General features: G+C 37.7%; 6 protein-coding genes across 9 annotated transcripts; 2 read left to right on the top strand and 4 right to left on the bottom strand.

Annotated features, from left to right (window-relative positions):
- Positions 1-48: 48 nt before the first annotated feature.
- LOC103847873 (cell division control protein 48 homolog A) lies at positions 49-3377 on the bottom strand. Its single transcript, XM_009124907.3, has 7 exons — positions 3103-3377; positions 2845-3007; positions 2528-2756; positions 1685-2451; positions 1379-1600; positions 576-1292; positions 49-491 (listed from the first exon to the last, which is right to left on the bottom strand). Exons 1-7 carry the CDS (start codon positions 3129-3131, stop codon positions 186-188), a joined length of 2433 nt encoding a protein of 810 aa, XP_009123155.1. The 5' UTR covers positions 3132-3377; the 3' UTR covers positions 49-185.
- A 432-nt stretch (positions 3378-3809) lies between these two features.
- On the bottom strand, positions 3810-7003 carry LOC103847883 (serine/threonine-protein kinase PCRK1). 2 transcript variants are annotated; one of them, XM_009124918.3, is made up of 5 exons: positions 6472-7003; positions 5903-6317; positions 5196-5456; positions 4987-5109; positions 3810-4557 (listed from the first exon to the last, which is right to left on the bottom strand). In XM_009124918.3, the coding sequence occupies exons 2-5, from the start codon at positions 6281-6283 to the stop codon at positions 4036-4038; spliced, it is 1287 nt and encodes a 428-aa protein (XP_009123166.2). In that variant the 5' UTR covers positions 6284-6317; positions 6472-7003; the 3' UTR covers positions 3810-4035. The 2 variants fall into 2 exon arrangements, with proteins under 2 accessions (XP_009123166.2, XP_009123163.2); XM_009124915.3 differs by having other exon boundaries at positions 5903-6320; positions 6472-6992.
- Positions 7004-10840: 3837 nt separating this feature from the next.
- LOC103847901 (adenosine kinase 1) lies at positions 10841-13332 on the bottom strand. Its single transcript, XM_009124925.3, has 12 exons — positions 13122-13332; positions 12975-13028; positions 12746-12792; positions 12638-12669; positions 12463-12564; positions 12308-12375; positions 12142-12218; positions 11961-12058; positions 11806-11876; positions 11667-11733; positions 11386-11569; positions 10841-11195 (listed from the first exon to the last, which is right to left on the bottom strand). The coding sequence occupies exons 1-12, from the start codon at positions 13211-13213 to the stop codon at positions 11053-11055; spliced, it is 1035 nt and encodes a 344-aa protein (XP_009123173.1). The 5' UTR covers positions 13214-13332; the 3' UTR covers positions 10841-11052.
- A 90-nt stretch (positions 13333-13422) lies between these two features.
- LOC103847914 (coatomer subunit zeta-2) lies at positions 13423-15395 on the top strand. 3 transcript variants are annotated; one of them, XM_033291646.1, is made up of 8 exons: positions 13455-13528; positions 13761-13789; positions 13918-14156; positions 14237-14396; positions 14477-14624; positions 14720-14797; positions 14894-14978; positions 15092-15395. In XM_033291646.1, the coding sequence occupies exons 3-8, from the start codon at positions 14145-14147 to the stop codon at positions 15149-15151; spliced, it is 543 nt and encodes a 180-aa protein (XP_033147537.1). In that variant the 5' UTR covers positions 13455-13528; positions 13761-13789; positions 13918-14144; the 3' UTR covers positions 15152-15395. The 3 variants fall into 3 exon arrangements, with proteins under 3 accessions (XP_009123179.1, XP_033147537.1, XP_009123184.1); XM_009124931.3 differs by lacking the exon at positions 13918-14156 and having other exon boundaries at positions 13423-13528; positions 15092-15393; XM_009124936.3 differs by lacking the exon at positions 13918-14156 and having other exon boundaries at positions 13458-13564; positions 15092-15393.
- A 2440-nt stretch (positions 15396-17835) lies between these two features.
- On the top strand, positions 17836-19536 carry LOC103847936 (probable E3 ubiquitin-protein ligase LOG2). Its single transcript, XM_009124951.3, has 3 exons — positions 17836-18598; positions 18675-19167; positions 19243-19536. The coding sequence occupies exons 1-3, from the start codon at positions 18135-18137 to the stop codon at positions 19399-19401; spliced, it is 1116 nt and encodes a 371-aa protein (XP_009123199.1). The 5' UTR covers positions 17836-18134; the 3' UTR covers positions 19402-19536.
- Positions 19537-19634: 98 nt separating this feature from the next.
- Positions 19635-21639, bottom strand: LOC103847949 (syntaxin-71). Its single transcript, XM_009124956.3, has 8 exons — positions 21339-21639; positions 21006-21131; positions 20647-20809; positions 20418-20572; positions 20297-20341; positions 20152-20214; positions 19991-20067; positions 19635-19901 (listed from the first exon to the last, which is right to left on the bottom strand). Exons 1-8 carry the CDS (start codon positions 21492-21494, stop codon positions 19889-19891), a joined length of 798 nt encoding a protein of 265 aa, XP_009123204.1. The 5' UTR covers positions 21495-21639; the 3' UTR covers positions 19635-19888.
- Between the last annotated feature and the right edge of the window lie 274 nt (positions 21640-21913).

Here is a 21913-nt window from a genome sequence, read left to right on the forward strand (position 1 = left end):
AGGATAGATTGTGGTCTTTAGTTTTCCTTTCCCTTCGTGGTTAGTACGAATGAACAAGAGTGAAGCAGGTACATTGATTAAAAGCAATGAACATAATTCCGATAACTTTTTAAGGAAACATAAGGTTGAAAGTTGAGAGAATCCGATTGAAAACTTAAATAAAAAGGATAATAAATTTGATCACACTAATTGTAGAGATCATCATCGTCCGCAGCAGCAGCTGCCGAGGTGGCAAAAGGATCGGCGACTCCAGTGGTTGCACCTGAACCAGCAGCATTAGTCTCGAACCTGAACTCAGAACCAAACCCTCTAGACTGCTGCAGCGTCTGAGCAAACGCTTGGTACTTCCTGATGTCTGCATCACTCACACTCCTGCGCGCATACTTCATCGACTCCTCAAAGTGTGCAGCTTTGATCTCAGACACTTCATCCACTCCATCTTCCTCCATCGCCTCAGGGTTCTCGCTCCTCCTCTTCTCCTTTTCAATGTCCTGCAACAACAAAACCAAAACTTAGTAACAAACTCGAGGGACTCAACACCAATCTCAACTTTTAGAGAATTACAACAACGCTACCTTCTCGATGTTTTCTCTGATGGCGTACTTGCAAGCCCTCTGGCAAATCTCAGTGATATCAGCACCACTGAACCCCTGCGTGTACTTAGCCAGAGCGTTGATGTCAACATCTTTAGCAACAGGTGATTTCCTCAAGCAGGCCTTGAAGATGTTGAGACGTGAATCCTCGTCTGGGAGCGGAATGTAAATGAGCTGGTCGAGCCTTCCTGGACGGAGAAGAGCAGAATCAATAATGTCGGGTCTGTTGGTTGCTCCGATGATGAAGACAGTCTTCTTGGCGTTCATTCCATCCATCTCGGTCAAAAGCTGGTTGAGGACTCTGTCCGCTGCGCCGCCTGCATCACCTCCGCCTCCACCTCCTCTCTGAGTGGCAATGGAGTCTAGCTCGTCAAAGAAGAGCACACAGGGAGCAGACTGACGTGCCTTGTCAAAGATTTCACGGACGTTGGCTTCACTCTCACCAAACCACATGGTGAGAAGCTCAGGACCTTTGACACTGATGAAGTTTGCTTGGCACTCGTTGGCTATAGCTTTGGCTAATAGCGTTTTACCACATCCAGGAGGACCGTAGAAGAGGACTCCCTTTGATGGAGACATACCGAACTTCTCAAACTTCTCTGGGTGCTCCACTGGGTATTGGACAGTCTCCTGGAGCTCTCTCTTGACATTCTCAAGACCTCCAATGTCATCCCAAGAAACATTAGGAACCTCCACAACCTGCAAAGCAAAGAAAAATTGGAATGAGATTCAAGTAAAATTACAGGTTCTGATCTCGTTTTAAGTGCAGTGATGTCAACACTCACAGTTTCACGAAGAGCAGATGGGTTGCTGTTGCCGAGAGCAGTGTGGAAGTGCTCATTGGTCACTGCCATGGAGTTGAGGATTTCAGCATCTATGGAGTCATCTTCCAAATCAATCACATCCATCTTCTCCCTGATGCACTGCAGGGCAGCTTCTGTGCACAGAGCTGCAAGATCAGCACCAACATAGCCGTGTGTGTCCTTTGAGATCCTCTCAAGATCCACCTGAAACAATAAAAATAAATGATGAATTTATCTTCAATCTTCAATAAGTATTACAATTAACAAAAGCTAGAATCAGAAACTCACATCTTCAGCAAGCTTCATGTTCTTAGTGTGGATCCTGAGAACTTCAAGACGTCCAATCTCATCAGGAACACCAATATCAATCTCCCTATCAAATCTTCCAAACCTTCTCAAAGCTGGATCAATACTGTTGGGACGATTGGTTGCTCCCATGACAATAACGTGAGCACGAGACTTAAGTCCATCCATAAGCGTAAGGAGCTGAGACACAATCCTCCTCTCAACCTCTCCATTAGTCTTCTCTCTTTTAGGTGCAATAGAGTCAATCTCATCGATAAATATAATCGAAGGAGCGTTCTTCTCAGCCTCCTCAAACGCTTTCCTGAGATTGCTCTCACTCTCACCAGCCAGCTTAGACATGATCTCAGGACCATTGATACAGAAGAAAAAGGCACCAGTTTCATTAGCCACGGCACGAGCAATCAAAGTCTTGCCAGACCCAGGTGGTCCGTAAAGCAGAATCCCCTTCGGTGGCTTAACACCAATCGACTTGAACAGCTGTGGGTGCCTCAAGGGAAGCTCAACAAGCTCCCTGATCTGAGCCATCTGCTTCCTGACACCACCAACATCATCATAACCCACTTCATCTAGCCTTTCTTCATCCTCTCTCTTAACTGGCTCACCCTCACAGAAAATCTCAGTGTCCGGAGCCACCACACAGTACTCAGCAGGATCCGTCTCAATAACCTTGAACTCCACACTCCTCATTCCTCCTCTCACTAGGAAGAGATCTCCCTTCCTCACTGGGCGATACGCCTCCAAGAAATAAGCTGTTGAAAAAAAAAATCAAATCCTACTCAGAACATCAATCCATAACTGTAAACAATATCTCAAAGACTAACTTACGTTTGAGGTAAGCATCAAAGAGGTTTCCAGTGACTCCTTCAACGGTATCATCAACAGGCAAGATGTGCACACGCTGTCCGTACTTGACATCAGGGCACTGGTGAACAGAGATGACATCACCAAGCCTAACCCTCAAGTTAGATCTAACCACTTTGTTCATCCTTATCTTTGGCTCCTCACATGACTCATCAGCAAGAGCAATGCAAATAGTATCCTTCCTTTTCTTACCCTGCAATACAAAACCCAAAAACCAAATAAGAATCCACATAAAGACATCATCAGTAATAAAAAACCCTAATTTGGGAAAAAGGCCCAACCTTGATGAGAATGGTATCGCCACGGAAGAGCTGGAGCTTCTCCATGGTGGCAGGGTGGAGAGACACGACGGAGTTATCATCGTTGATGGCCTCATCGACGACGAGTCTGTTCGGAGACTTCTTCCTCTCCAGAATAGCAGTACTGAAGTCTTTCTTCGATTTCCTGAAAAGCAATAAAGGATCAAGCTTTGAGCTTTATACACTAGATCAATCAAACCCTAATCGAGAAATCAAAATCGGAGATCTGGGTACACTTACGAGTCTGAAGATTCAGCTGGGTTCGACATGATTGAATCGAGATTAGCGATTGAGAGAGTTTGAGAGCTTTTAGGGTTTGAGAGATGGATTTGGGGATTGTGAGAATGGGATCTGTAAGAGGTAGAAGAGAGATCGTCGCAGATTATATCTCTATGTTTCTTGTTGGAAAAGATAGAACTTTTTTTTCCTTTTTTTTTCTAATCTTTCTAGAATATCACAACCGACCCCTATTGTTTCCTTTTTGTCTCGAACCTGTACCATAATTATGTTATATAGGTAACAACTCCAACTTTATACATAAAAACAATGTCCAAGAAAGAGTTACACGGTAACTAATCGTTTTATAGAAAATTAACGATTAACCGGATTATTCAGATCTAGCTTAAGTATTAATATATTTTTATACATTTATATTAGATAATTTAGTTATTATATCTACTTATAAAATTACAACGATTAATTATAAGATTTAGATATATAAAAAAATTTAGACAGATTTATGGATTTGCACTTACACTATTAATGATTAAACATATTAAAAAAAGTAATTTAAATCAATTTAAACCAATTTAGAACATCTTAAATTGAACTTTAAGAAAATTATTTTAGCTATAATCAGTTTGAGTCTATGCCGATTTGAATAGTATAAATCAGATTTTTTTTTAAATTGTTTCGTTTATAACCTATACTGACTTTTAGAACATTCCATAAGAATATAAGATACTTTAACTACGAAAGTAAAACTACGACTGTTTTCTGATAGGCTATATAAACATATCTTGCCAACTCAGCTGTGGGTTACAAACATTAAACTATAACATTCAGCATCTTTCACAAAATCTTACTTTAATAAAATATGTATGTATATGAGCTAGATCTTGATCCCCATTGTGAGACTTCTCTGTTTGTAACAAGAAGTTAAATCTCAAGCAATCAACAAGCTCCTACTGCCTTTGGGTTCCATAACTTACCAAACCAACCTCCTTCACCTCCACCACCATTGTTCCTCGTCTCTAAAACCTTCTTCTTTTTCCCTCCCACATCTCTAGAAGTCTCTAGACTCTTCAGTGGAACTAGCTGCGGGCTAGTACCACTCCCTGAAGGCGCTTCCACAATCTTAGTCACCATCTCCAACACTTCACTCATCTTGGGACGTGCTTTTGGGTTCCTAACCAAACATCTGTTGGCTACAACTGATAGCTTCTGGACTGCTTTAAGATTGTACTTCCCTTCAAGTCTTGGGTCTAATATGAGCTTGAACTTCTTTGTGTCTGATAGATAAGGTCTCACCCATTCTAGAAGCTTCTGCTCTCCATTAGGTTTGTTCCTGTCAACTGGTCGCCTCCCTGTGATAAGCTCGTAGATGAACACTCCATAACCCCACACATCGCTTTTGGATGTGAGACGACCTGTTTTAATGTATTCAGGAGCTGCATAACCCATTGTACCTACAACCTAACAAAGAGAAAGTAACTAGTTACAAAACACAGTGTTTAAGAAATTGCGGTAACTACTAATAGCAACTAGGCAAGATTGGTATAGATAGAGATTAAGCGTTAACATTAGATATTTAAGTTTTGTGTTTAATTATAAATTATGTTGATGAATTATAAAACATATATCTACAAAAATAAATAAACTACAAAAATAAATAAACTAGACAAATTTATGGATTTACACTAACATTATTGTTTAGCTTGCCACATTTAACCCAATTTAGATCGATTTAAATTAATTTAGATTGATTTAAAATGGTTTAAATTGATTTGAGCTGCATAAATAGGATTTAAAGAAAATTGTTGCGGCTATATTTAGGCTATTTTTAGAATATTGCAAAAACATAGCTGTTACTCAAATCTAAAAAAGTGAATGCAGAGAACTTACATCAGTAGTAACATGAGTTAGTCCTTCAGATGGACCTAAACGAGCCAGGCCAAAGTCAGAGAGCTTTGCTTTCCAGTCCTCATCCAAGAGAATGTTCGAGGACTTAAAGTCCCTGAATATTATCTGTAAAAAACAATAGAGATCAAAGTCAGTAAAGAGAGATAAATGAGATCAATTCAAGTCATAGTGTAGCAGAGTGCTGACATTACCTGAAACTCCATTTGTTCATGCAGGTATGTTAAACCACGAGCTGCATCTTGAGCGATTCTCAGCCTTAGATCCCAAGTCAGGACTGTGAGTGACCGAGGAGATAAGTGGGACTCAACGCTTCGGTTTGGCATGTATTCATAAACCAAAAGCCGTTGGATCCCACGTTCATCATCTTCTGCACAGTAACCAAGCAACTTCACCAAGTTTGAATGCTCAACCACACCAAGAAAGTTCACTTCCGTGACCCATTCCTTATGCCCCTGCAAACAAAAAAACAACAAATGAGATAATAGAACATTAGACATATATGTTATGACCACCAGTCATGGGTCAAGCCGGATGAAACATTCGCCTCAAACTCTAAAAATTTTCAAATATATATATATAATATAAATAACCTCTTAAATTTGTTTAAAAAAAATTTAGGTCCAAATCTTTTAAACCGTCTATAAGTCCCCCCAAAATCTTAGGGTTGGCTCTAGTTGTGACGGACCAAATGCACATTCTACGCTCTACTAGAGCCTACCCCTTCGATTAGTACGATATTGTCCGTTTTTGGGATTAAACTCTCTCAGAAAGCTTCTCTCCAAAAGTCTTCGTAGTTATACTAAACCAAATATATATATTAGATTGTTTTGGTCTAATATTTATCCTAAAGGTATACATAACTGATAAAGCATGAGAACAAACAAGACTAGAGACTTGCCTGCAACCCTCTTTTACCGAGCTGCTTAACAGCAACTTCGATTTTAATCGACGGATCTTCCAAGTCCCTCACTGTTCCCCTGAAGACACAACCGAACCCTCCTTCTCCAATCATAACAGAACGGCTAAAGTTCTTAGTCGCAGCCTTGAGATCAGTAACGCTGAACTCTCTGAGATTACTTTCTCTAGCAGACATTGAAGGGTACGAGTTCTTCCTCCCCATGGACGACTCCGTGCTCGTCCCAGAGGCGTCTCGAGAGTTGAAATCCGACCCGCTTCGGTTTATGTCGCGGTCGGAGAAGTTGGATGTCAGTGAGACAGACTTGGGAGTCTTGTTGTGTTCCTCTTTCTTGTCACCACTAGAGAACTTGAAACACTTCATTCTCGAGAAGAAGATGATAACCACCGAGGTTTCTCTACTACAGGACAAAAACGAAACAAAGTTAAAGCCTTTGCAACCAAAACAGAGTAAAGGTAAGATCTTGAAGCTAGAAGTAATCGAATTTCGAAAGTTAGTTCCTTTACTCTAAGACCCAACAACGACATAGCTAGAAGATGATTAGAACTCACCTTTGAAGTTACTTTGTAAACAGAAAGATCAAAACTTTATCAGAAGAAGATGAAGTTCAAGGCCAGAAGGGAGAGAATATGATTATTATTTGAAGTGGGTTATGATAGAAAGAGATCGTGGATTTGAGTCTTTGAGAAAAGATACGCAGAGTGGTTTTTAAGAAGAGAAGCTTGGAAGAAAGAGAAGGTGAAGACAACGTCACACGGCAGAAACAAAAAGTCTTTGCAGATAGCAGCCAAGTCAGCAGAAGAAAGAATTTTTATTGGAGAGTAGAGAATAAAATGATTGTATATTGTATAATGTTTCTAAAAAGAATATATTTTTTTTCTAAAAAGGAATTGTGGAAAAACGTTTTTCTTCCTTTGACATTTTCAACATTAAGGTGTTTGAAAAAGTAGCCAAGAAATCAGTGAATCTGAATATCTGATCCTTTTTTTTTTGTACTTTGATTTTATTAAGTAGTAAAAGTGTGGGGTTTGGTAGTTGTTACGTTTTAGAGTTAACCTTTTTGATATAATTTACTGTTTCTTTATCTTATATTTCAACATCGTTGTTGCATCAACATTTGATTTCAAGTATGTACTCTACGTCTCTACATGTTGTTGATTAGAAAAATGTTAAATAAAATCGAAAGAATTACACTGAGAGGCAGTTTTAAGTTTCTTATAACACAATAAGTCACTTTCAACTACCAGAACACTTTTTCCTAACTTTCTTCCTTTTTGGTTACGTTTACTGGTTCAAACCAAAACAAGCTTTAACTGCTAGATCCCACTTCTTCTCTTTCCTTGTTTTCTTTTTTCTCAAAATTAAAATATTTTTTTTCAGAGATCAAAAAGATATTGAAATTTGCAGAACGAGACTATTACGGTGAAAAGAACTGATCTTTAGTAACAAAATATAGACAATTCTTTCCGTGATTTCAAACAAATTTTTTTTTATGATGAACAATCGTTCATGAAAATAGAACAAAAAAAGAATCAAGATCATTTTTAGAGTGGTGAAAAACCTTGTGGTTTCTTCTCCAATGAACAACCAACATTTCTTCTCCAACGGAAATTCCATTGTCAGCGACCTCAAACCCTAAGCTCCATTCCAACATAGCTCTACCGCTATCCACGTCAAGGTCAAATCTTCTCCTCCTCGCCGTGGTCGTCATGCCCGGAACCAGAGTTGTGGATGTCGGAATCGTAGGCACTTTAGTCGCAGATCGAAAAGAAAGCTTCACTGGAGCAACAATGGTCAAGTTTTGCTTATTTGCACATCTGGTCCTCCAACTTTTGTTACATGTGGATAATAAAAACAATTGTGTACATGGTATAGTGTTCACATCAAATGGCTATGATTAGAAACTTTGTACAATTAGTAGGCAGTGTATATGGTTGATTAGAAACTGTGTACAATTAGTAGGCAGTATATATGGTGTATACATGTAATGCATTTCAAAATGTTTTTCTACATTTGTAAATTTTTTGAAATATGTCCACCTTACATAGTTTTGTTTGTACACTATCATCAAAACTATCATCAAAGTGTACACTATCATCACGAAATAATTTTTTCTATTACACAATCTATCTTTTGAGATATGTAAAGGTGCACCATGATAAAATGTACATGTCAATATTGGTAAACAAACATGTAGATATATTCATTATTGACAAGTGCATACGTGTACAATATACATATTATCTTTTAACAGATATTTACATGTACACATATGTTTGAGACACATGCTACATGTTCAACATGTTGTGAAGTTGTGTACATTCGTTAGTGTACATGTGTAAATTAAAGGTTGGTCTCGTACATGTGTACAACAAATGTGGTAGTGTACACGACATGGGTGTACAAAACCACAATGTACATTTACAAAATCATATTGTACATAAATTTACATGTATACATATATAAGGACAAGAAAAAATCAGAATGGACATATGATACATTTCTCTTGTTGAAGAAACAGTTGTTTATTATTTTGTGAAAAAAAATTGTGTACATTAATTTTGCTTTGAATTCTCATAATCAAAATTTACATAATCAAAACAATTTAGACTTTGCTTTGAATTCTCATGTGACATTAATTTTGTGTACATATGAACATACAATGTTAAAACTTGTAAATCTATGTTACAAACTCGTAAATGTCTAATTGAATTTATTGTTGAGCTACTTGTAATATTTCAAAATAGTGTACATATGGATTGTTGTACATGTGGATAGTATAACTGTATGTACAACATATCATGTACATATAACTCATTTTTTAATGAGTGGCATTTTCGTAATTTTAACTTCATCTTCCCCAAAATCAATTAGGGTTTTCTGCAATTTCTCTCTATAGCCGCCAGCCATTATTCTCACCTGAATCATCACTTTTTTTCATTTTTCTTGCTTATTAAACCTTTAAACCTGTAGAAATATCGTATAAGACACTATTTCAAGCTCAAAATTACCTTGTTTCTACAACAAAAACGTAAATTTTGCTTTTTTTTTTTGCTTCTTCGTCGTGTTGATTCATGGCAAAGAAACAGAAGAACTGCAATCGTGTTCTTCATTTTGTTTTCGGCGGCAAATATGAAGAGATCTTATTATTCATTTTGTTTTCCAGATTTTCTCTTGGGATTTCTCAGGATTTTTCATTTTATTCTTCAATATTTTGTTCAGATTACGATCTATCAACTTCTTCATTTTGTTACTTTTAGAATTATTTATCTGTTAGAGAAAGAGAAGAAAAATGATATTAAAAATTGTGGGACCTATTTAGTTGCAAGAATAAACTTAGTTAGCTTCTAGTTGTAAAAAACTACCTTATGAGCAATAACTGCTCTATCTTGTAATAAAAAACTTGAAACTGCCATAGGATGAAAATAACTCAATAAAATCACAATAGAATGGATGATGGTGAAAGAACTACAACACATAATTTGAAACACAGTGTATATGAGTTAGTACAGACAACTGAACATGTTGGAGTTTTTTTAAAAAGACTGAATACATATATTGCAAGAAATTGCATGCTACGAGATTCAAATGTCAAATTAATATAGAATTAACAATTTTTGCATTGTTTATGCCAGTAAGCATATGATTCTCTATCGGTCATATTTTATCATAATTTATAAAATTATCATGAGATCTGCAATGGGGAAGTTAGTGAAAGGGAACTTGGGAGTCACCAAAGAGATTTTCCCAAATTTTCTTGGGACCTTGATTACATAAAATTAATGAAAAGTTTAACATTTTCACACATAAAAAATATCAATTTTAAAAAATCTTCGGTTTCTTAAAAGTGGTTAAGTAAATTGTAACACTTGTTGGACAACCTTAAACCTTGGTAACTTAACTTATTTTCTACTAACACAACATTTGTCGTGTTGCTTGCACCAAGTGGGTTAATTTTAAGTTCACGGGTTGATCCCAGTTTTATACTATTTTCTAACAAAACAACTTGAACATTGTATTCGACGTGATATAACTTTATTAACCAAGCATTGACAGCCTTATGATAAGAGGTGGATTTGAGAAAAAAATTGTTGTACTAAATTTAAAACTAAGTTATTGATGTTTGGCCGAACAAAGATATAAAAATGTCTTAAATCTTATCAGAGAACTCAGAATCGAATTAGTCATCGATACTATTTTTCTGAAAGATTCGTTAGTTTTTGGCAAGATACCCCAATTAATAAAAAGAAATTGATATAGCTTACCCTCAAATATCACAACTTCATTACAGTTTTTAGAATAGAGGGAAAAGTCAAAGTTATTGGATACTCAAAAGGTCAAAGTAAACAGACTTCAACGACTTATATTGGTCCAACTCCTACCCTACATTAAGAAACATCCCAAACGAGACAAAGCTGTCATATCCTTATATACCCACATCATTTCATTCTGTAGAATTTGTTCTATGCACCGACCTAAAAAAGAGGTTCTACGAACTTTGTTTAGCATAACAGTAAGCATCCAATAGAATTCGTTTAACCAAAGCCAACTTGAACTCGATTTAAGAGACAAGTTATGAAATGGTCTTAACTACAATAACAATATTTGTTTATAGATTGTGGACTAAGTCATGATTATTGCAGAAAAACAAACTGGAACTGGGCTCATGAGTTATTTTTCTCTTTAAAATATAATGTTGTAAACTTAAATTATATATGTCACTAATCATCCAACTTAAAAAAGTTCACAGACCTTATAAGTATTTGAATATAAACTCTTAATATTGAAAAATAAATAACTTAAGATTTGGCTTTGGTGGAGCTTAATTACCAAAAACAGATTACAACTGGTGCACATTTTAAACAAAGATGCAACATGCCATGAACAATATGTTATACATATATCACTCAGACTAGTATGGTAATGATATTTATTTTATCTAATATTTTATTTATCAATAAAAATTCTATTAAAAGCATGATAAAAGACGAGCCAAAACACACTTTCACTTCATAGTTTTTGTGAAAAAAAAAACAGTACACTTAATAGATCAAAGCCTCAAAATGTGATACAAGCAACAATACTGACGTTTATTTGGGATAATAGTAGTATGCTTGGAGAGAGTTTCAGCTTTAGTTGAAGTCTGGTTTCTCAGGGTAAGTGCAGCCAGACCTCTGAATCACTACGTTTGAAGCGTAGCATCCCGCCCTGACACACTCCTCGATCGCCTTACCATGCACCAGCTGCGAAAGAAACCCTCCCACAAACGCATCACCTATACGAACCACAAATAAAAAGTGGTCAAACCATGATCTGGTTATTACAACTTGACTAGGGTTTGTGGTGTTCAAAAGTCTCAGCTTCAACTGTATCTAGCGGCAGCCTCGGACTGAAGGGTACCAAACTAGAGCTCGTGTGAGTTAAGTAAGAGAGCAGTTAAAGAGAGATATGGTCTTATCATGTACCTGCACCGTTTGTGTCAACGAGCTTCTCCTTGGGGAGAAGGATGACTGGGTACTTCTTCACCTTTCCATCCTCGGCGACAACCACTGGATCTGCGCCTTGTGTGATTACAGTGGTTCTCTTGTATGTTCCGGTGGCTTTAGGCAACTGAGAGATCTTGATTGCTATTTGCTCAACATCATCGGTCTGTATAAAACACAACCACAAAGATTAGCAACAAAGCTGTCTTTGTTAAAACAATATAAAAAAATAAAACATGGTGAAACAAACCATGGATGTTTACCTCCCATCCGTGAACCCTGGAGAAGGTTCTTGCCTCCGTCTCATTGCCGAAGACGTAGTCCATGTACCTGGTTAGAATCGCATGCATGAGTCTTGATTTAGGAAACTATAAGATGGAATAAGATTAGGGTAATGCTTACGGCAGGCACTTCACTTGCACGTCTTTGAAGAATTCACAAATGAATGGAGCAGAAAGGTTCATGGTGAACACCTGTCCGTTAAGTAAGAATCCATCATCAGAGATCTTTCATAACGAAGATGACGTTTTGGTGAAGGATTAATATCTTTGTTGTACCTTGTTGTTTGCAGCGGCGTGCTCACGTACCAACTGAATAGATTCTGGTGATACCGTGAGGAAGAATCCAGCAATGTAGTAGAACTTGGCTTTCTCAACTGCCAAGGAAAGGAAAACAAATGTGAAACTATCCAATCTCAGAGTGCAAACTCAAGGTAGGAAAAGATGAGTTTATTATTACCGAGAGCCCAGTTCTCAGGCTTCTTTAGGTGTTCAACCTTGTAGCAATTAGCAGCAGAAAGATTCGCAATAAGAGACCTGAGAAAAAAGGAAACATACATCAATACAACTCCCTAGAAGAAAATCTTTTGAAGCTAATAATGATAAGCAGAGAGATAGAGAGTAACCTTTCTCCACCAACAACGCAGACACCGCAAGTTCCTGTACCTGCTGACTCATCTTCATGATAGTGGACCTGCATACAGAACATAACAGCAGCAAATCAAAAGCAGAACCAAGCTAACACTTAACACTGATAAACAGAAAGCAAAGATTCACTCACATTGACACCAGCAGCAGTGGCATCCTTCTTCATTGCCTCACCGTACTTGTCCTTACCAATGGATCCCATGTAACTGGTTGCCCCAGGGATTTGAAGCATCCACTGTAGTGTGGTATCATTCATTTAGCAAAGAAGTAGTAACTTTACGAGAATAAGGACGTAACCATCATTTTACCTGGGCCACTTTGATTGAGTTCTGTGTAGCACCTGCAAACAATCAAAACGAATATATATCAGAATCAAACAAACACCAAATGTCAAAAAAAAAAAAAAAATTAATTACCTCCAGCAATGTATTCGACAGTGAACTTCTCGCTCATCTCATCGTACCTAATAAAAAAAAATCACAGTCATAACAATCATCAGACTTGTGACAGCATTATAAACTTGTCACATAAAAAAAAAATCCAAATTTTATTCATGACTTAAATCAAGATTCCATTTATCAAAAGGCTACAAAATTTACTCTTTTGATTGTAATAAAAAAAAGTGTTCATCTTTATTTTACTTACATGGGCAAATGTTTGTCTTCAGCGAGAATCGCATTGTTCAACTTGATGTCGTATCTGTAAACCATTACAGAGGTAAAAAAACATTATATATCATAGCAGTATCGTGAACAATCTGGAAGAGATGGATCTGATCTGAGCTACACTTACTTGTCGAGAAACTCTTGGTCGACGACGGCTGAGACGTCGAGGAGTGGGTTTCCCATTCCCAGGAGGATTCCATCGAAATCAGAGGACGCCATAGATTCAGATCTGGTAAGAGAGACACTTTCTTCAAGTGGGGTTCGGTTCAGACAGTGGAGAGAGTGCGAGACTGTTTATATTCGTCAAAACTCCAAAAACGGCGCGTAGTTTAAGTCCAAAAACAATAAACGCCGCGCAGTCTAGATTATTAAATATAATTTTTTCAAAATTCATAAAAACCGGATCCGGTTGAACCAATCAAGTTACCAACGATTAGAAATAACCGGCCAGATTCAAAATTCTCTCAAATTCAGATCTTAACTAACAAACGACGAAGAGAACGAAAAGGTTGCAGTGTTCGCTCTCTCGAAAAGGTAATCCGATTGCTTCTTCTCCGATCTTGTATTCCGGTGATCGTTGCTCACCCTGATCACTCTTCGATTACGATCTTCAATCGTACTTCGAAATTTCGTTATTGTGATTCAGTGCCTTGTAGAGATCTGTATTATGGAGCTTTGTATCGATCGATTCGTGTTTTCTTTAACTTGAATCTGAGATTTTGATAGGTGTAATCACTCAAAGTCATCTGCTTTTTTGTGTTTGCAGTGGCAATGTCAGGCTTTCACGGGACTAATGTAAGTGTGCATATCCTCATTGAACATTCTTAGCTTGTGACTCTATCTGCTAAAGCCACAATCTTTATCATGATCTGTGGATCTACTTGTGTACATGTTGTTAAGTGCTATTCGTTTGGTTGACGCAGCTAACTGCGGCTGCGTCGGCGTCAATTTTTTTAATAAACTCTTGTTCGTTTCATTGACGCCGGTACTGCGTCTGCGTCTAAACGCTGCGTCCTCGCGTCGATCGCCGAAAAAATTTGCGTCTGTGATTAAAACTGTGTCGGCGTCGGCGTCTACAAAACGAACAACAACTATTTTCATTGACGCCGACGTCGAAAACTGCGGCAACCAAACTAACATGACTTAGCATATGGTGCCTTTTGTAAGAAAAGTTTTGTTGAGCCATAGTTGATTGATGTATATGTTCTTGGATACTGACTGTGCATATTACATTTGAATAAGGATTCATGTCCTTTGGTGAAGAACATTCTGCTTCTAGACTCTGAAGGGAAGCGTGTGGCTGTCAAGTATTACTCTGATGACTGGTCAACTCATGCTGCCAAGTTGAGTTTCGAGAAGCTTGTGTTCTCCAAGACATCTAAGACCAATGCTCGCACTGAAGGTAAGGCCAAAAAACACATATGATTCATTTCAGCATGCTTGTAGATGTGTGTTAAGCTTGGGTTTAACTTTTATGTGCAGCTGAAATCACACTGTTGGACAGTAATATCATTGTCTATAAGTTCGCCCAGGACCTTCACTTCTTTGTTACTGGAGGGGAAGATGAGAACGAGCTCGTCTTGTCTTCTGTTCTTCAAGGCTTTTTCGATGCTGTTGCACTTCTTCTGAGGTATTTGCTACACTTAAACAATCGAGTATCTCCACTGTTGAAGAATAAACGATCTCAACAATTGAGTTTTGATGCATCTCCCTTTTACTTACCAGGAACAATGTGGAAAAGATGGAAGCTCTTGAGAATTTGGATCTCATCTTTCTCTGCCTGGATGAAATGGTCGATCAGGGGTATGATGCAAGTCTAATATCTTATCCCTCCACGGCTTTGATATGCTGAGTCTTAAGCTTATTGATTGTTTATGGCTTGTGGAATATGTGTTTAAGGGTGGTACTTGAAACGGACCCTAACGTCATTGCGGGGAAAGTAGCAATGCAGAGCACAGAAGCTAGTGGTTCACTCTCTGAACAGGTGATGACACTATGACTAGTACATCATCCTTTATAGTCTCTCATTTAGTTTTGGATAATTTGGGGCTTTGTGTGTTTGCTTAACACATCCCTTTTTACGTTTTGGGATTGCAGACATTAACTCAAGCACTGGCAACAGCTCGGGAGCATCTGGCAAGAAGTCTGCTTACGTGAGTTCTCTCATATGCATGCCCACACCTAATCATAATCAGAAGCTTATGAACAAGAACTATGGCGGTCACATGTGCGAATTTTGTTGGGCTCGTAAATGGGCCTCTTACTCTTTTGATTTGAATCAATTATAGTCCTTGTGTTCTTTATCCTTTGGACCCATATTACTCTTTTGATTTGAATCCATCATTTTGTGAAGTCTCAAGAAAATTATTATAATTTGTTTGGTCCATAATTTTTAGTTTTATATATTTTAATTTAGATTTTAAATAAAAAATAATTCTAGAAATAATTAACATCACATATTCTAGATTTTAGTCCATGTGTTCTTTATCCTTTGGACCCATATTAATAATAGTTTTATATATTGCCAAATGATCTAAAATATATGAGAAAAAGATCAAAATAGCACTAAATCAAGTTTTTGTTCCCAAACTAACACTTAAGTCTAAAAGTCACAAAAATAGCACTCAAATAGTAGAGTTTAGGGTTTAGAATTTAGGGTTTAGGGTTTAGAATTTAGATTTTAGGGTTTAGAGTTGAGAAGTGGGGTTTTGGGATAAGATTTCAAATTTTGAAAAATAAAAATATTTAAATTTTTCAAAAGATAAAATGTTATTTTGGTCATTTTAGTTTTTGAGTGCTATTTTTGTGATATAAACTTAGAAATGTGCTATTTTGGAGATTTGCCCAAAATATATTGTAAATAATATTTTATGTTAACTAATTTTTGAAATTATATAAAGAATAATAATGTTTGATAAATTATTATTTTTATATTTATAAACTACATAATATAATGAGCACAACTTTTTCTAATTTAAATTATTTAATTATATATAAAATAAAAAGTAAGTCTAAAGCTAATTATTATCATTCGCCAAATAACCTAAAGTAATGAATAGCGTTTGGCTTCATATGGATTCATTGATGGCACGTGACACCTTATTGAGGACTTACAGATGAAATTATCGGCTAGTGCCATCAAACAACAATAAGTAAAAATCAAAATCAAAATCAAAATTAAAACATTGCATAGGTCTAAACATATAAATTTTCATTTCTCTCTCTCTAAGGATATCTTTCGAGTAAACAAAAGATAACTTGTTATTTATGAGGAATCGACAATAACTCAGGTGTGTTTGACCAAAAAAAAAAAAAAAAAACTCAGGTGTGTTTGACATAAGTACAACGTAGGTCCATTCCAAGAAGATGTTATTCTGCAAATTATCTTCAAAGATGAATGCATCATCAGAGAACTAGTTAAGAAAATGTTTAGCTATAGTTTAATGAAAAAATATTCTCTTTCACAACTAGTTAGGAAAAGGTTTACATGCACAACTTGTTCCATCTCCTTTATCCCCACTATATATTTTGTAATGATAACAACATCTTTATTAGGATATAGTACAGATTCATATATGAGATTTTCTTAATGAAAGTGTATGCGAGTGGGGGTAGGTATACGATTTTATATCTCTCTTTTTTTCTTCATTTTTCATTTCGAATCGCACTACTTTTTTTTTTTTTTTTTTGTCGACAACCCATCTAAGCTAGATCAAGTGGAGAGCAGACGAACCGATCCTCCGAAGAGCATCTCCATCTGTCTGGATCTGATCTATATGGGAAAAAATATAACCTCTGGTTCTTGCATCTTTTGCTAACCCGTCTGCCCGGCCATTCTGGCTTCGAGGAATATGAGTCAGTCTCACATCCTCGAAGTCATCCTGTAACCTCTGGAACACCTCGATCTCTGTCGCGAAAGCTGGCCAGTCCATCGGGTTTGTAGTCATATCCACTAAGTCCGAGCAGTCCGTCTCAAACCGTACAGAAGTAATCCTTCTGTCTCTCATACATGAGGCTGCCCAAAGTAACCCTTCCATCTCAGCATGTAAAGCTGAGAGGCTCCTGTTACACGCCCGTAGTCCGATGTATTCTAAGCCCATTTGATCCTTAAGACTCCACCCTAAGCCACTAACACTGCCATTATTGATCCACGATGCATCTTCGAATCGCACTACTTTGAAGATGAAATGTTTTAAAACTGATATATTTTGATTAAAAAAACTGATACATACCTGTAAATGAATCAAAATGTACACCAATTGTTTTTCTTTTTTTTTCTTGATAAACCAGTATATACACCATTATTCCAAGACAACAAAAAAAAGTTTTGATATGAGCTCCAAACCGTTCGTTCATTTTCGGACTAAATACGAATACCCACAAGAATATTATGTTGCCGCAAAGTAATATCATGATAACTTTAAAATAATAACTAAACTGTAGTTTACTTTGATAAGAACAAACCAATCAATTGCTATGAACTTAGGCAATATGAATCTTGAATGGGAAAGCTGACAACGTCTACTACTAGACATTATGGAGAAAGAACAAATAACTCAATCATGCAAATTCTGCAATGATAGCTTCTTTACTCGTAAGCTAACTCTAAAAATGAACAAGTTGACAAAAAAGTTGATGAGATCAAATACATGTGAAGTTATGAGATCAAATACATTTGGTAGTGTGTACTGACAAAAAGTTACTAGATCAAACTAATCATAATCTATACGTAACGGTAAATGCGATCAGATAATCATATATTCATTTACATTTTGTCACGCAACGAAAGTATGATTAAGAATCAATAATGTTTTCTAACTAAAGTCTTCATACATTCAACGTAGCATCTATATTATTATTAACAAAAGAGTAATAATAGAAACAAAACAAAAAAAAACTCTCTCTTGGTAACATAAAAACACCATGGAAAGGTGTTCAAAGTAGGTTCATGGGTGGAGTTTCTTGGCCAACGGACCCCATCATCATCTCCTTTACCCACTTTTCTCCCCCAATTTATATTCTCTCTCTCTCTCTCTCTCTCTCTCTCTGCTTTTCCTTTTAACCACCGATCCACCCATCAAAACACAAACTTTCTTCGATTCGATCCATAAAAATCTCACCTTTTCTGATCATTCTCCTCATGGGCAACATCAGCAGCAGCGGAGGCGGCGACGGTAGACGCCGCAGACAACAACGGCGGAGCAACACCCTTCCTTCTCCTTCTCCACCACCGCCACCTCCTCCTTCTCTTCCTCCACCGCCACCACCCAATCGCATCGTCTTCGCCGCCGCTACACCGTACCCAAACCCTAACTACCAGTATCCAGGCTACTACCCTCCTCCTCCTCCGGGGCCTTACGACCAGCACCATCACATCCACTATCCTCCTCCTCCGCAGCAGCATCCTTATCACCACCCTTACGGAAGATACCCTTACAATGGACCCATGATGCCTCCGCAGCTTCCCTGCGTCGAGCATCAGAAAGCCGTCACCATTCGTAACGACGTTAATCTAAAAAAGGAGTCTTTAAAGCTCGAACCCGACCCGGATAACCCGACCCGGGTCCTCGTCTCCTTCACGTTTGATGCAACTGTACCCGGAAGGTAAATAAAAACCCAACCTTTATCTATATTAAAAGAAAAAAACTGAACCTTTAGATTGGTGTTGTCTTAAAAACAGAATCACAGTCATATTCTTCGCTAAAGAAACCGAACAATGCGTCCTCACAGCGACAAAGGAAGACACTTTACCACCGATCACGATGGACTTCGAGAAAGGGCTTGGTCAGAAGTTCAAACAGCCTCCCGGGTCCGGTATAGATTTGTCGTTATTCGAAGACTCCGAGCTGTTTAAGGCGGCAGCGTTAGAGACTGATGTTTATCCTTTAGCGGTTAAGGCGGAAGCAGTTAGTTCAGGTGAAGAGAGTCTGTCTAAGAACGCGCAGATTACTCAAGCGGTTTACGAGAAGGAGAAAGGAGAGGTTAAGATAAGAGTGGTGAAGCAGATACTGTGGGTCAACGGGACTAGGTATGAGTTGCAGGAGATTTATGGGATTGGGAATACGGTTGGTGGGGACGATGATGGGGATGAGGATGGGGATGATCAGGGGAAAGAGTGTGTTATTTGTTTGTCTGAGCCGTCGGACACGACTGTTCTTCCTTGTCGACATATGGTAAGTAAGATTCAATGTTTTTGATGAACTGTGTTTCTCTTGTGGACTGAGGTGGAAAGGTGTTTTGTGGTGTAGTGTATGTGCAGTGGATGTGCTAAGGTGTTGAGGTTTCAGACGAATCGATGCCCGATTTGTAGGCAGCCTGTTGAGAGGCTTTTGGAGATACAAGTTCATGGTAATAGTGGGAGTGGGAATGATACTGAGCAAGGAGGAGGAACAGCTGAACAAGAGTAGCCAAACACGGGTTGAGCATGGATAGAATGGACACATCTATATGCATGTTTGATCCATGTGTAACATGTTAAACAATAAAATGTCCTGATTGCCAATTTATAATATAGAAATTTTCAAAGTCATTTCAATTCACAATCACGATTCTTCGATATTAGAATTGGATTATGTTGATGCAGTTTGGTTATTTATTCTGAGAACAGACCAAACAATAAGCTTGACCAGACATTGACAAGGGCATGAGTGAATATAATTACATAAATTTGGTAAACTTAATAAGATATGTATGCACCATGTATGGACATAAACAACATAACAGAAGGATAATAAGAAACAACTTCAATAGTCTTGACACTCGGAAGAAACTCTCGTCGAATCACACAAATACAGCAAGAAACAAGCACTCACACACACACTGACTCAGGGTAAGAAACGGTAATAGCAGAGGGGAAAGAGAGAGTACTGATGGGGTCCTTTCATGTTCATCTCATTACTTCAGTACACTGCAGAGAACAAAGGTTTGTTCTGTTAAAGAAACTCTTTTTTTTTCACTCTATCTAATGCATCCTTTTTGTATGTAGAAGAAACTTACTTGTATAAGTATGCAGCGATACCAAGAACAATACACAACAAAACAATATCGATGCAAAAGTTCCGGCTTGACCTCAGCTGCAGTAACAAAAGCCATGCTTTTTAGTGTTATGAATCATCAACAACAGGCCAATATGGCAAGTTTCAAGGCTCAAAGATCACCTGGTTCACAGTATCTTTAAGTCTAACATTGGTGTTTTTAAGATCCGAGGTTGCTCTGTCCACCTGTGAGCGAGCTCAGTAAGTTACTCAGATTATACAACTAATGGTTTAAGAGAAAAGGAAAGGAAACTGGGGTGTGTTCTACCTTGGAGTCGATTTCATCCATCAGAGGAACTTGCCTATCCAGCTCCTGCATGTATAGAGTGTTCGTGACATGGATCATCATCTCAAGTGCTGAATAAGTGAAGTGAGTTTAACAAACGCACCTCGTTCATATCAGACGCCATATTCTTCAAAGCATCTAAACCTTCCGAGATCATGTCCAGACCTTGTTCCTGCTTGATTTTCCGCATCTCATACTCCTGTCTGAATTGGCTGGACTCATGTGATTCTTGAAAGTAATCATCATCAAAACGCCCATCTAATATCCACAATAGAGGTGAGTTAGTGCAAGCACTATACAATAAGGAACAAACTAGTTTGTGGTTGAATCACCTGAATCAAATTTGATATCAGGACGAGATGCTGTTGAGGGAGCCCAAGCACTGGTGGCTTTAGGACCACCCGCTGTGCCATCAGGTATGGCTTCAATCCTGGCCGGAAGCGCAAGCACCAAATCGTTTCTAGCAGCAAGCTCTTCGGTTGTAAGGCCTTTAACCTAAAGATTACCACCACATGTTTAATTCTCCAGCCAATGGACAACCATCTGAATGTGATTAATTTACCATAAAACATACTTTGTTTAACAAGCTTTAATGAAAAACAATCACACATTAACGATATCATCCTAAAAATAAGAATCATATAAGTTCAACCAAGCTACGTAGAATCAATGTATGAGAAAGGACACTTACCCGTTTAACAGCAAGTCTCTGCAACTTGGGAACTTCCTCAGACAATCTCGCCTTTGTCCTGCGGATCTCAGCGTTCATTGCAACAGCAGAAGCTCTGTTCTTCTCCTTGGTAACAAGCTCAGCTTTCTGCAAAATCAAACATAAAAACCACATTCAAAAAAACTCTTCATTCCCATCATATAAAAGTTTCAAGATTTACATCAGACTCATGAAAAGTTTCCTCCTTTAGAGTCTAACATTGTATAAAGCACACAGCTTTGTATTCAATTATGCAAAACATAAGAGAGAGAGAGAGAGAGAGAGAGAGAGAGAGAGAGAGAGAGGGATAATCACCTCGAGAGCTGTCTCGATTTGAGTCTCGAAAGCTCCATAGAGACGAGCAAAGGCATCATCACCGGAGACATTGGCTTCACGCTGTTTGTCGACATCGTACTTGTCGTACTTCTTACAGATCGAGTCAACTCTAGTCAGAATGTCGATCACCGTCATCTTCTTCTTCTTCCGGATCTAAAGGATATAATAATCTCTGATTCGTTTTGTGAAATTTTTGAATCTCTTTCCCTTGTTTGTGTCCTGATGAATGCTGGAGAAGAAGTGGTTCGGCGGGGACAAAAGAGCCGGCAAGAAAATTGCATTAACAGCCTGGAGGAATATTTATTTATCACCACCCATACTTTTCTTTATTTTACAATTCCGTCTCTAACTTTATATATTACAAAACTAGTCCAGCGGTGGTGGTCTCTATTTATTTATCACCACCCCTATTTAGATTACAATTTCGCCTCTAACGTTATATATTACTCCTTCTATTTCTTTTTGTAAGATGTTTTAGCATAAACATAAAAATTAAAAAAAAAGTTATTTTAACGAACTCACTTGATTACAACAAAAAAGTAACTAAAAATAAT

The sequence above is a fragment of the Brassica rapa genome, chromosome A01, assembly GCF_000309985.2.
Source record: "Brassica rapa cultivar Chiifu-401-42 chromosome A01, CAAS_Brap_v3.01, whole genome shotgun sequence".
NCBI classification, from domain to species: domain Eukaryota; kingdom Viridiplantae; phylum Streptophyta; class Magnoliopsida; order Brassicales; family Brassicaceae; genus Brassica; species Brassica rapa.

What these genes read in the sequence shown, in the direction of transcription:
- LOC103847873 (XM_009124907.3), bottom strand. Translation starts at nt 3,131, where the DNA reads ATGTCGAACCCAGCTGAATCTTCAGACTC. An exon ending in ACATGAAGCTTGCTGAAGAT is followed by an intron (nt 1,601 to 1,684) that starts GTGAGTTTCTGA and finishes TTATTGTTTCAG; the next exon opens with GTGGATCTTGAGAGGATCTC. An exon ending in CATCTGCTCTTCGTGAAACT is followed by an intron (nt 1,293 to 1,378) that starts GTGAGTGTTGAC and finishes TTTGCTTTGCAG; the next exon opens with GTTGTGGAGGTTCCTAATGT.
- LOC103847883 (XM_009124918.3), bottom strand. Translation starts at nt 6,283, where the DNA reads ATGAAGTGTTTCAAGTTCTCTAGTGGTGACAAGAAAGAGGAACACAAC. An exon ending in TCGGTAAAAGAGGGTTGCAG is followed by an intron (nt 5,457 to 5,902) that starts GCAAGTCTCTAG and finishes TTTTGTTTGCAG; the next exon opens with GGGCATAAGGAATGGGTCAC. An exon ending in TAACTCATGTTACTACTGAT is followed by an intron (nt 4,558 to 4,986) that starts GTAAGTTCTCTG and finishes TCTCTTTGTTAG; the next exon opens with GTTGTAGGTACAATGGGTTA.
- LOC103847901 (XM_009124925.3), bottom strand. Translation starts at nt 13,213, where the DNA reads ATGGCGTCCTCTGATTTCGATGGAATCCTCCTGGGAATGGGAAACCCA. An exon ending in TGCGTTGTTGGTGGAGAAAG is followed by an intron (nt 12,219 to 12,307) that starts GTTACTCTCTAT and finishes CTTTTTTCTCAG; the next exon opens with GTCTCTTATTGCGAATCTTT. An exon ending in ACGCCGCTGCAAACAACAAG is followed by an intron (nt 11,877 to 11,960) that starts GTACAACAAAGA and finishes CTTAACGGACAG; the next exon opens with GTGTTCACCATGAACCTTTC.
- LOC103847914 (XM_009124931.3), top strand. Translation starts at nt 13,766, where the DNA reads ATGTCAGGCTTTCACGGGACTAAT. An exon ending in GATGAAATGGTCGATCAGGG is followed by an intron (nt 14,798 to 14,893) that starts GTATGATGCAAG and finishes TATGTGTTTAAG; the next exon opens with GGTGGTACTTGAAACGGACC. An exon ending in GTGGTTCACTCTCTGAACAG is followed by an intron (nt 14,979 to 15,091) that starts GTGATGACACTA and finishes TTGGGATTGCAG; the next exon opens with ACATTAACTCAAGCACTGGC.
- LOC103847936 (XM_009124951.3), top strand. Translation starts at nt 18,135, where the DNA reads ATGGGCAACATCAGCAGCAGCGGAGGCGGCGACGGTAGACGCCGCAGA. An exon ending in GATGCAACTGTACCCGGAAG is followed by an intron (nt 18,599 to 18,674) that starts GTAAATAAAAAC and finishes TCTTAAAAACAG; the next exon opens with AATCACAGTCATATTCTTCG. An exon ending in TTCTTCCTTGTCGACATATG is followed by an intron (nt 19,168 to 19,242) that starts GTAAGTAAGATT and finishes TTTGTGGTGTAG; the next exon opens with TGTATGTGCAGTGGATGTGC.
- LOC103847949 (XM_009124956.3), bottom strand. Translation starts at nt 21,494, where the DNA reads ATGACGGTGATCGACATTCTGACTAGAGTTGACTCGATCTGTAAGAAG. An exon ending in AAATCGAGACAGCTCTCGAG is followed by an intron (nt 21,132 to 21,338) that starts GTGATTATCCCT and finishes TTGATTTTGCAG; the next exon opens with AAAGCTGAGCTTGTTACCAA. An exon ending in TGGATGAAATCGACTCCAAG is followed by an intron (nt 20,215 to 20,296) that starts GTAGAACACACC and finishes GCTCGCTCACAG; the next exon opens with GTGGACAGAGCAACCTCGGA.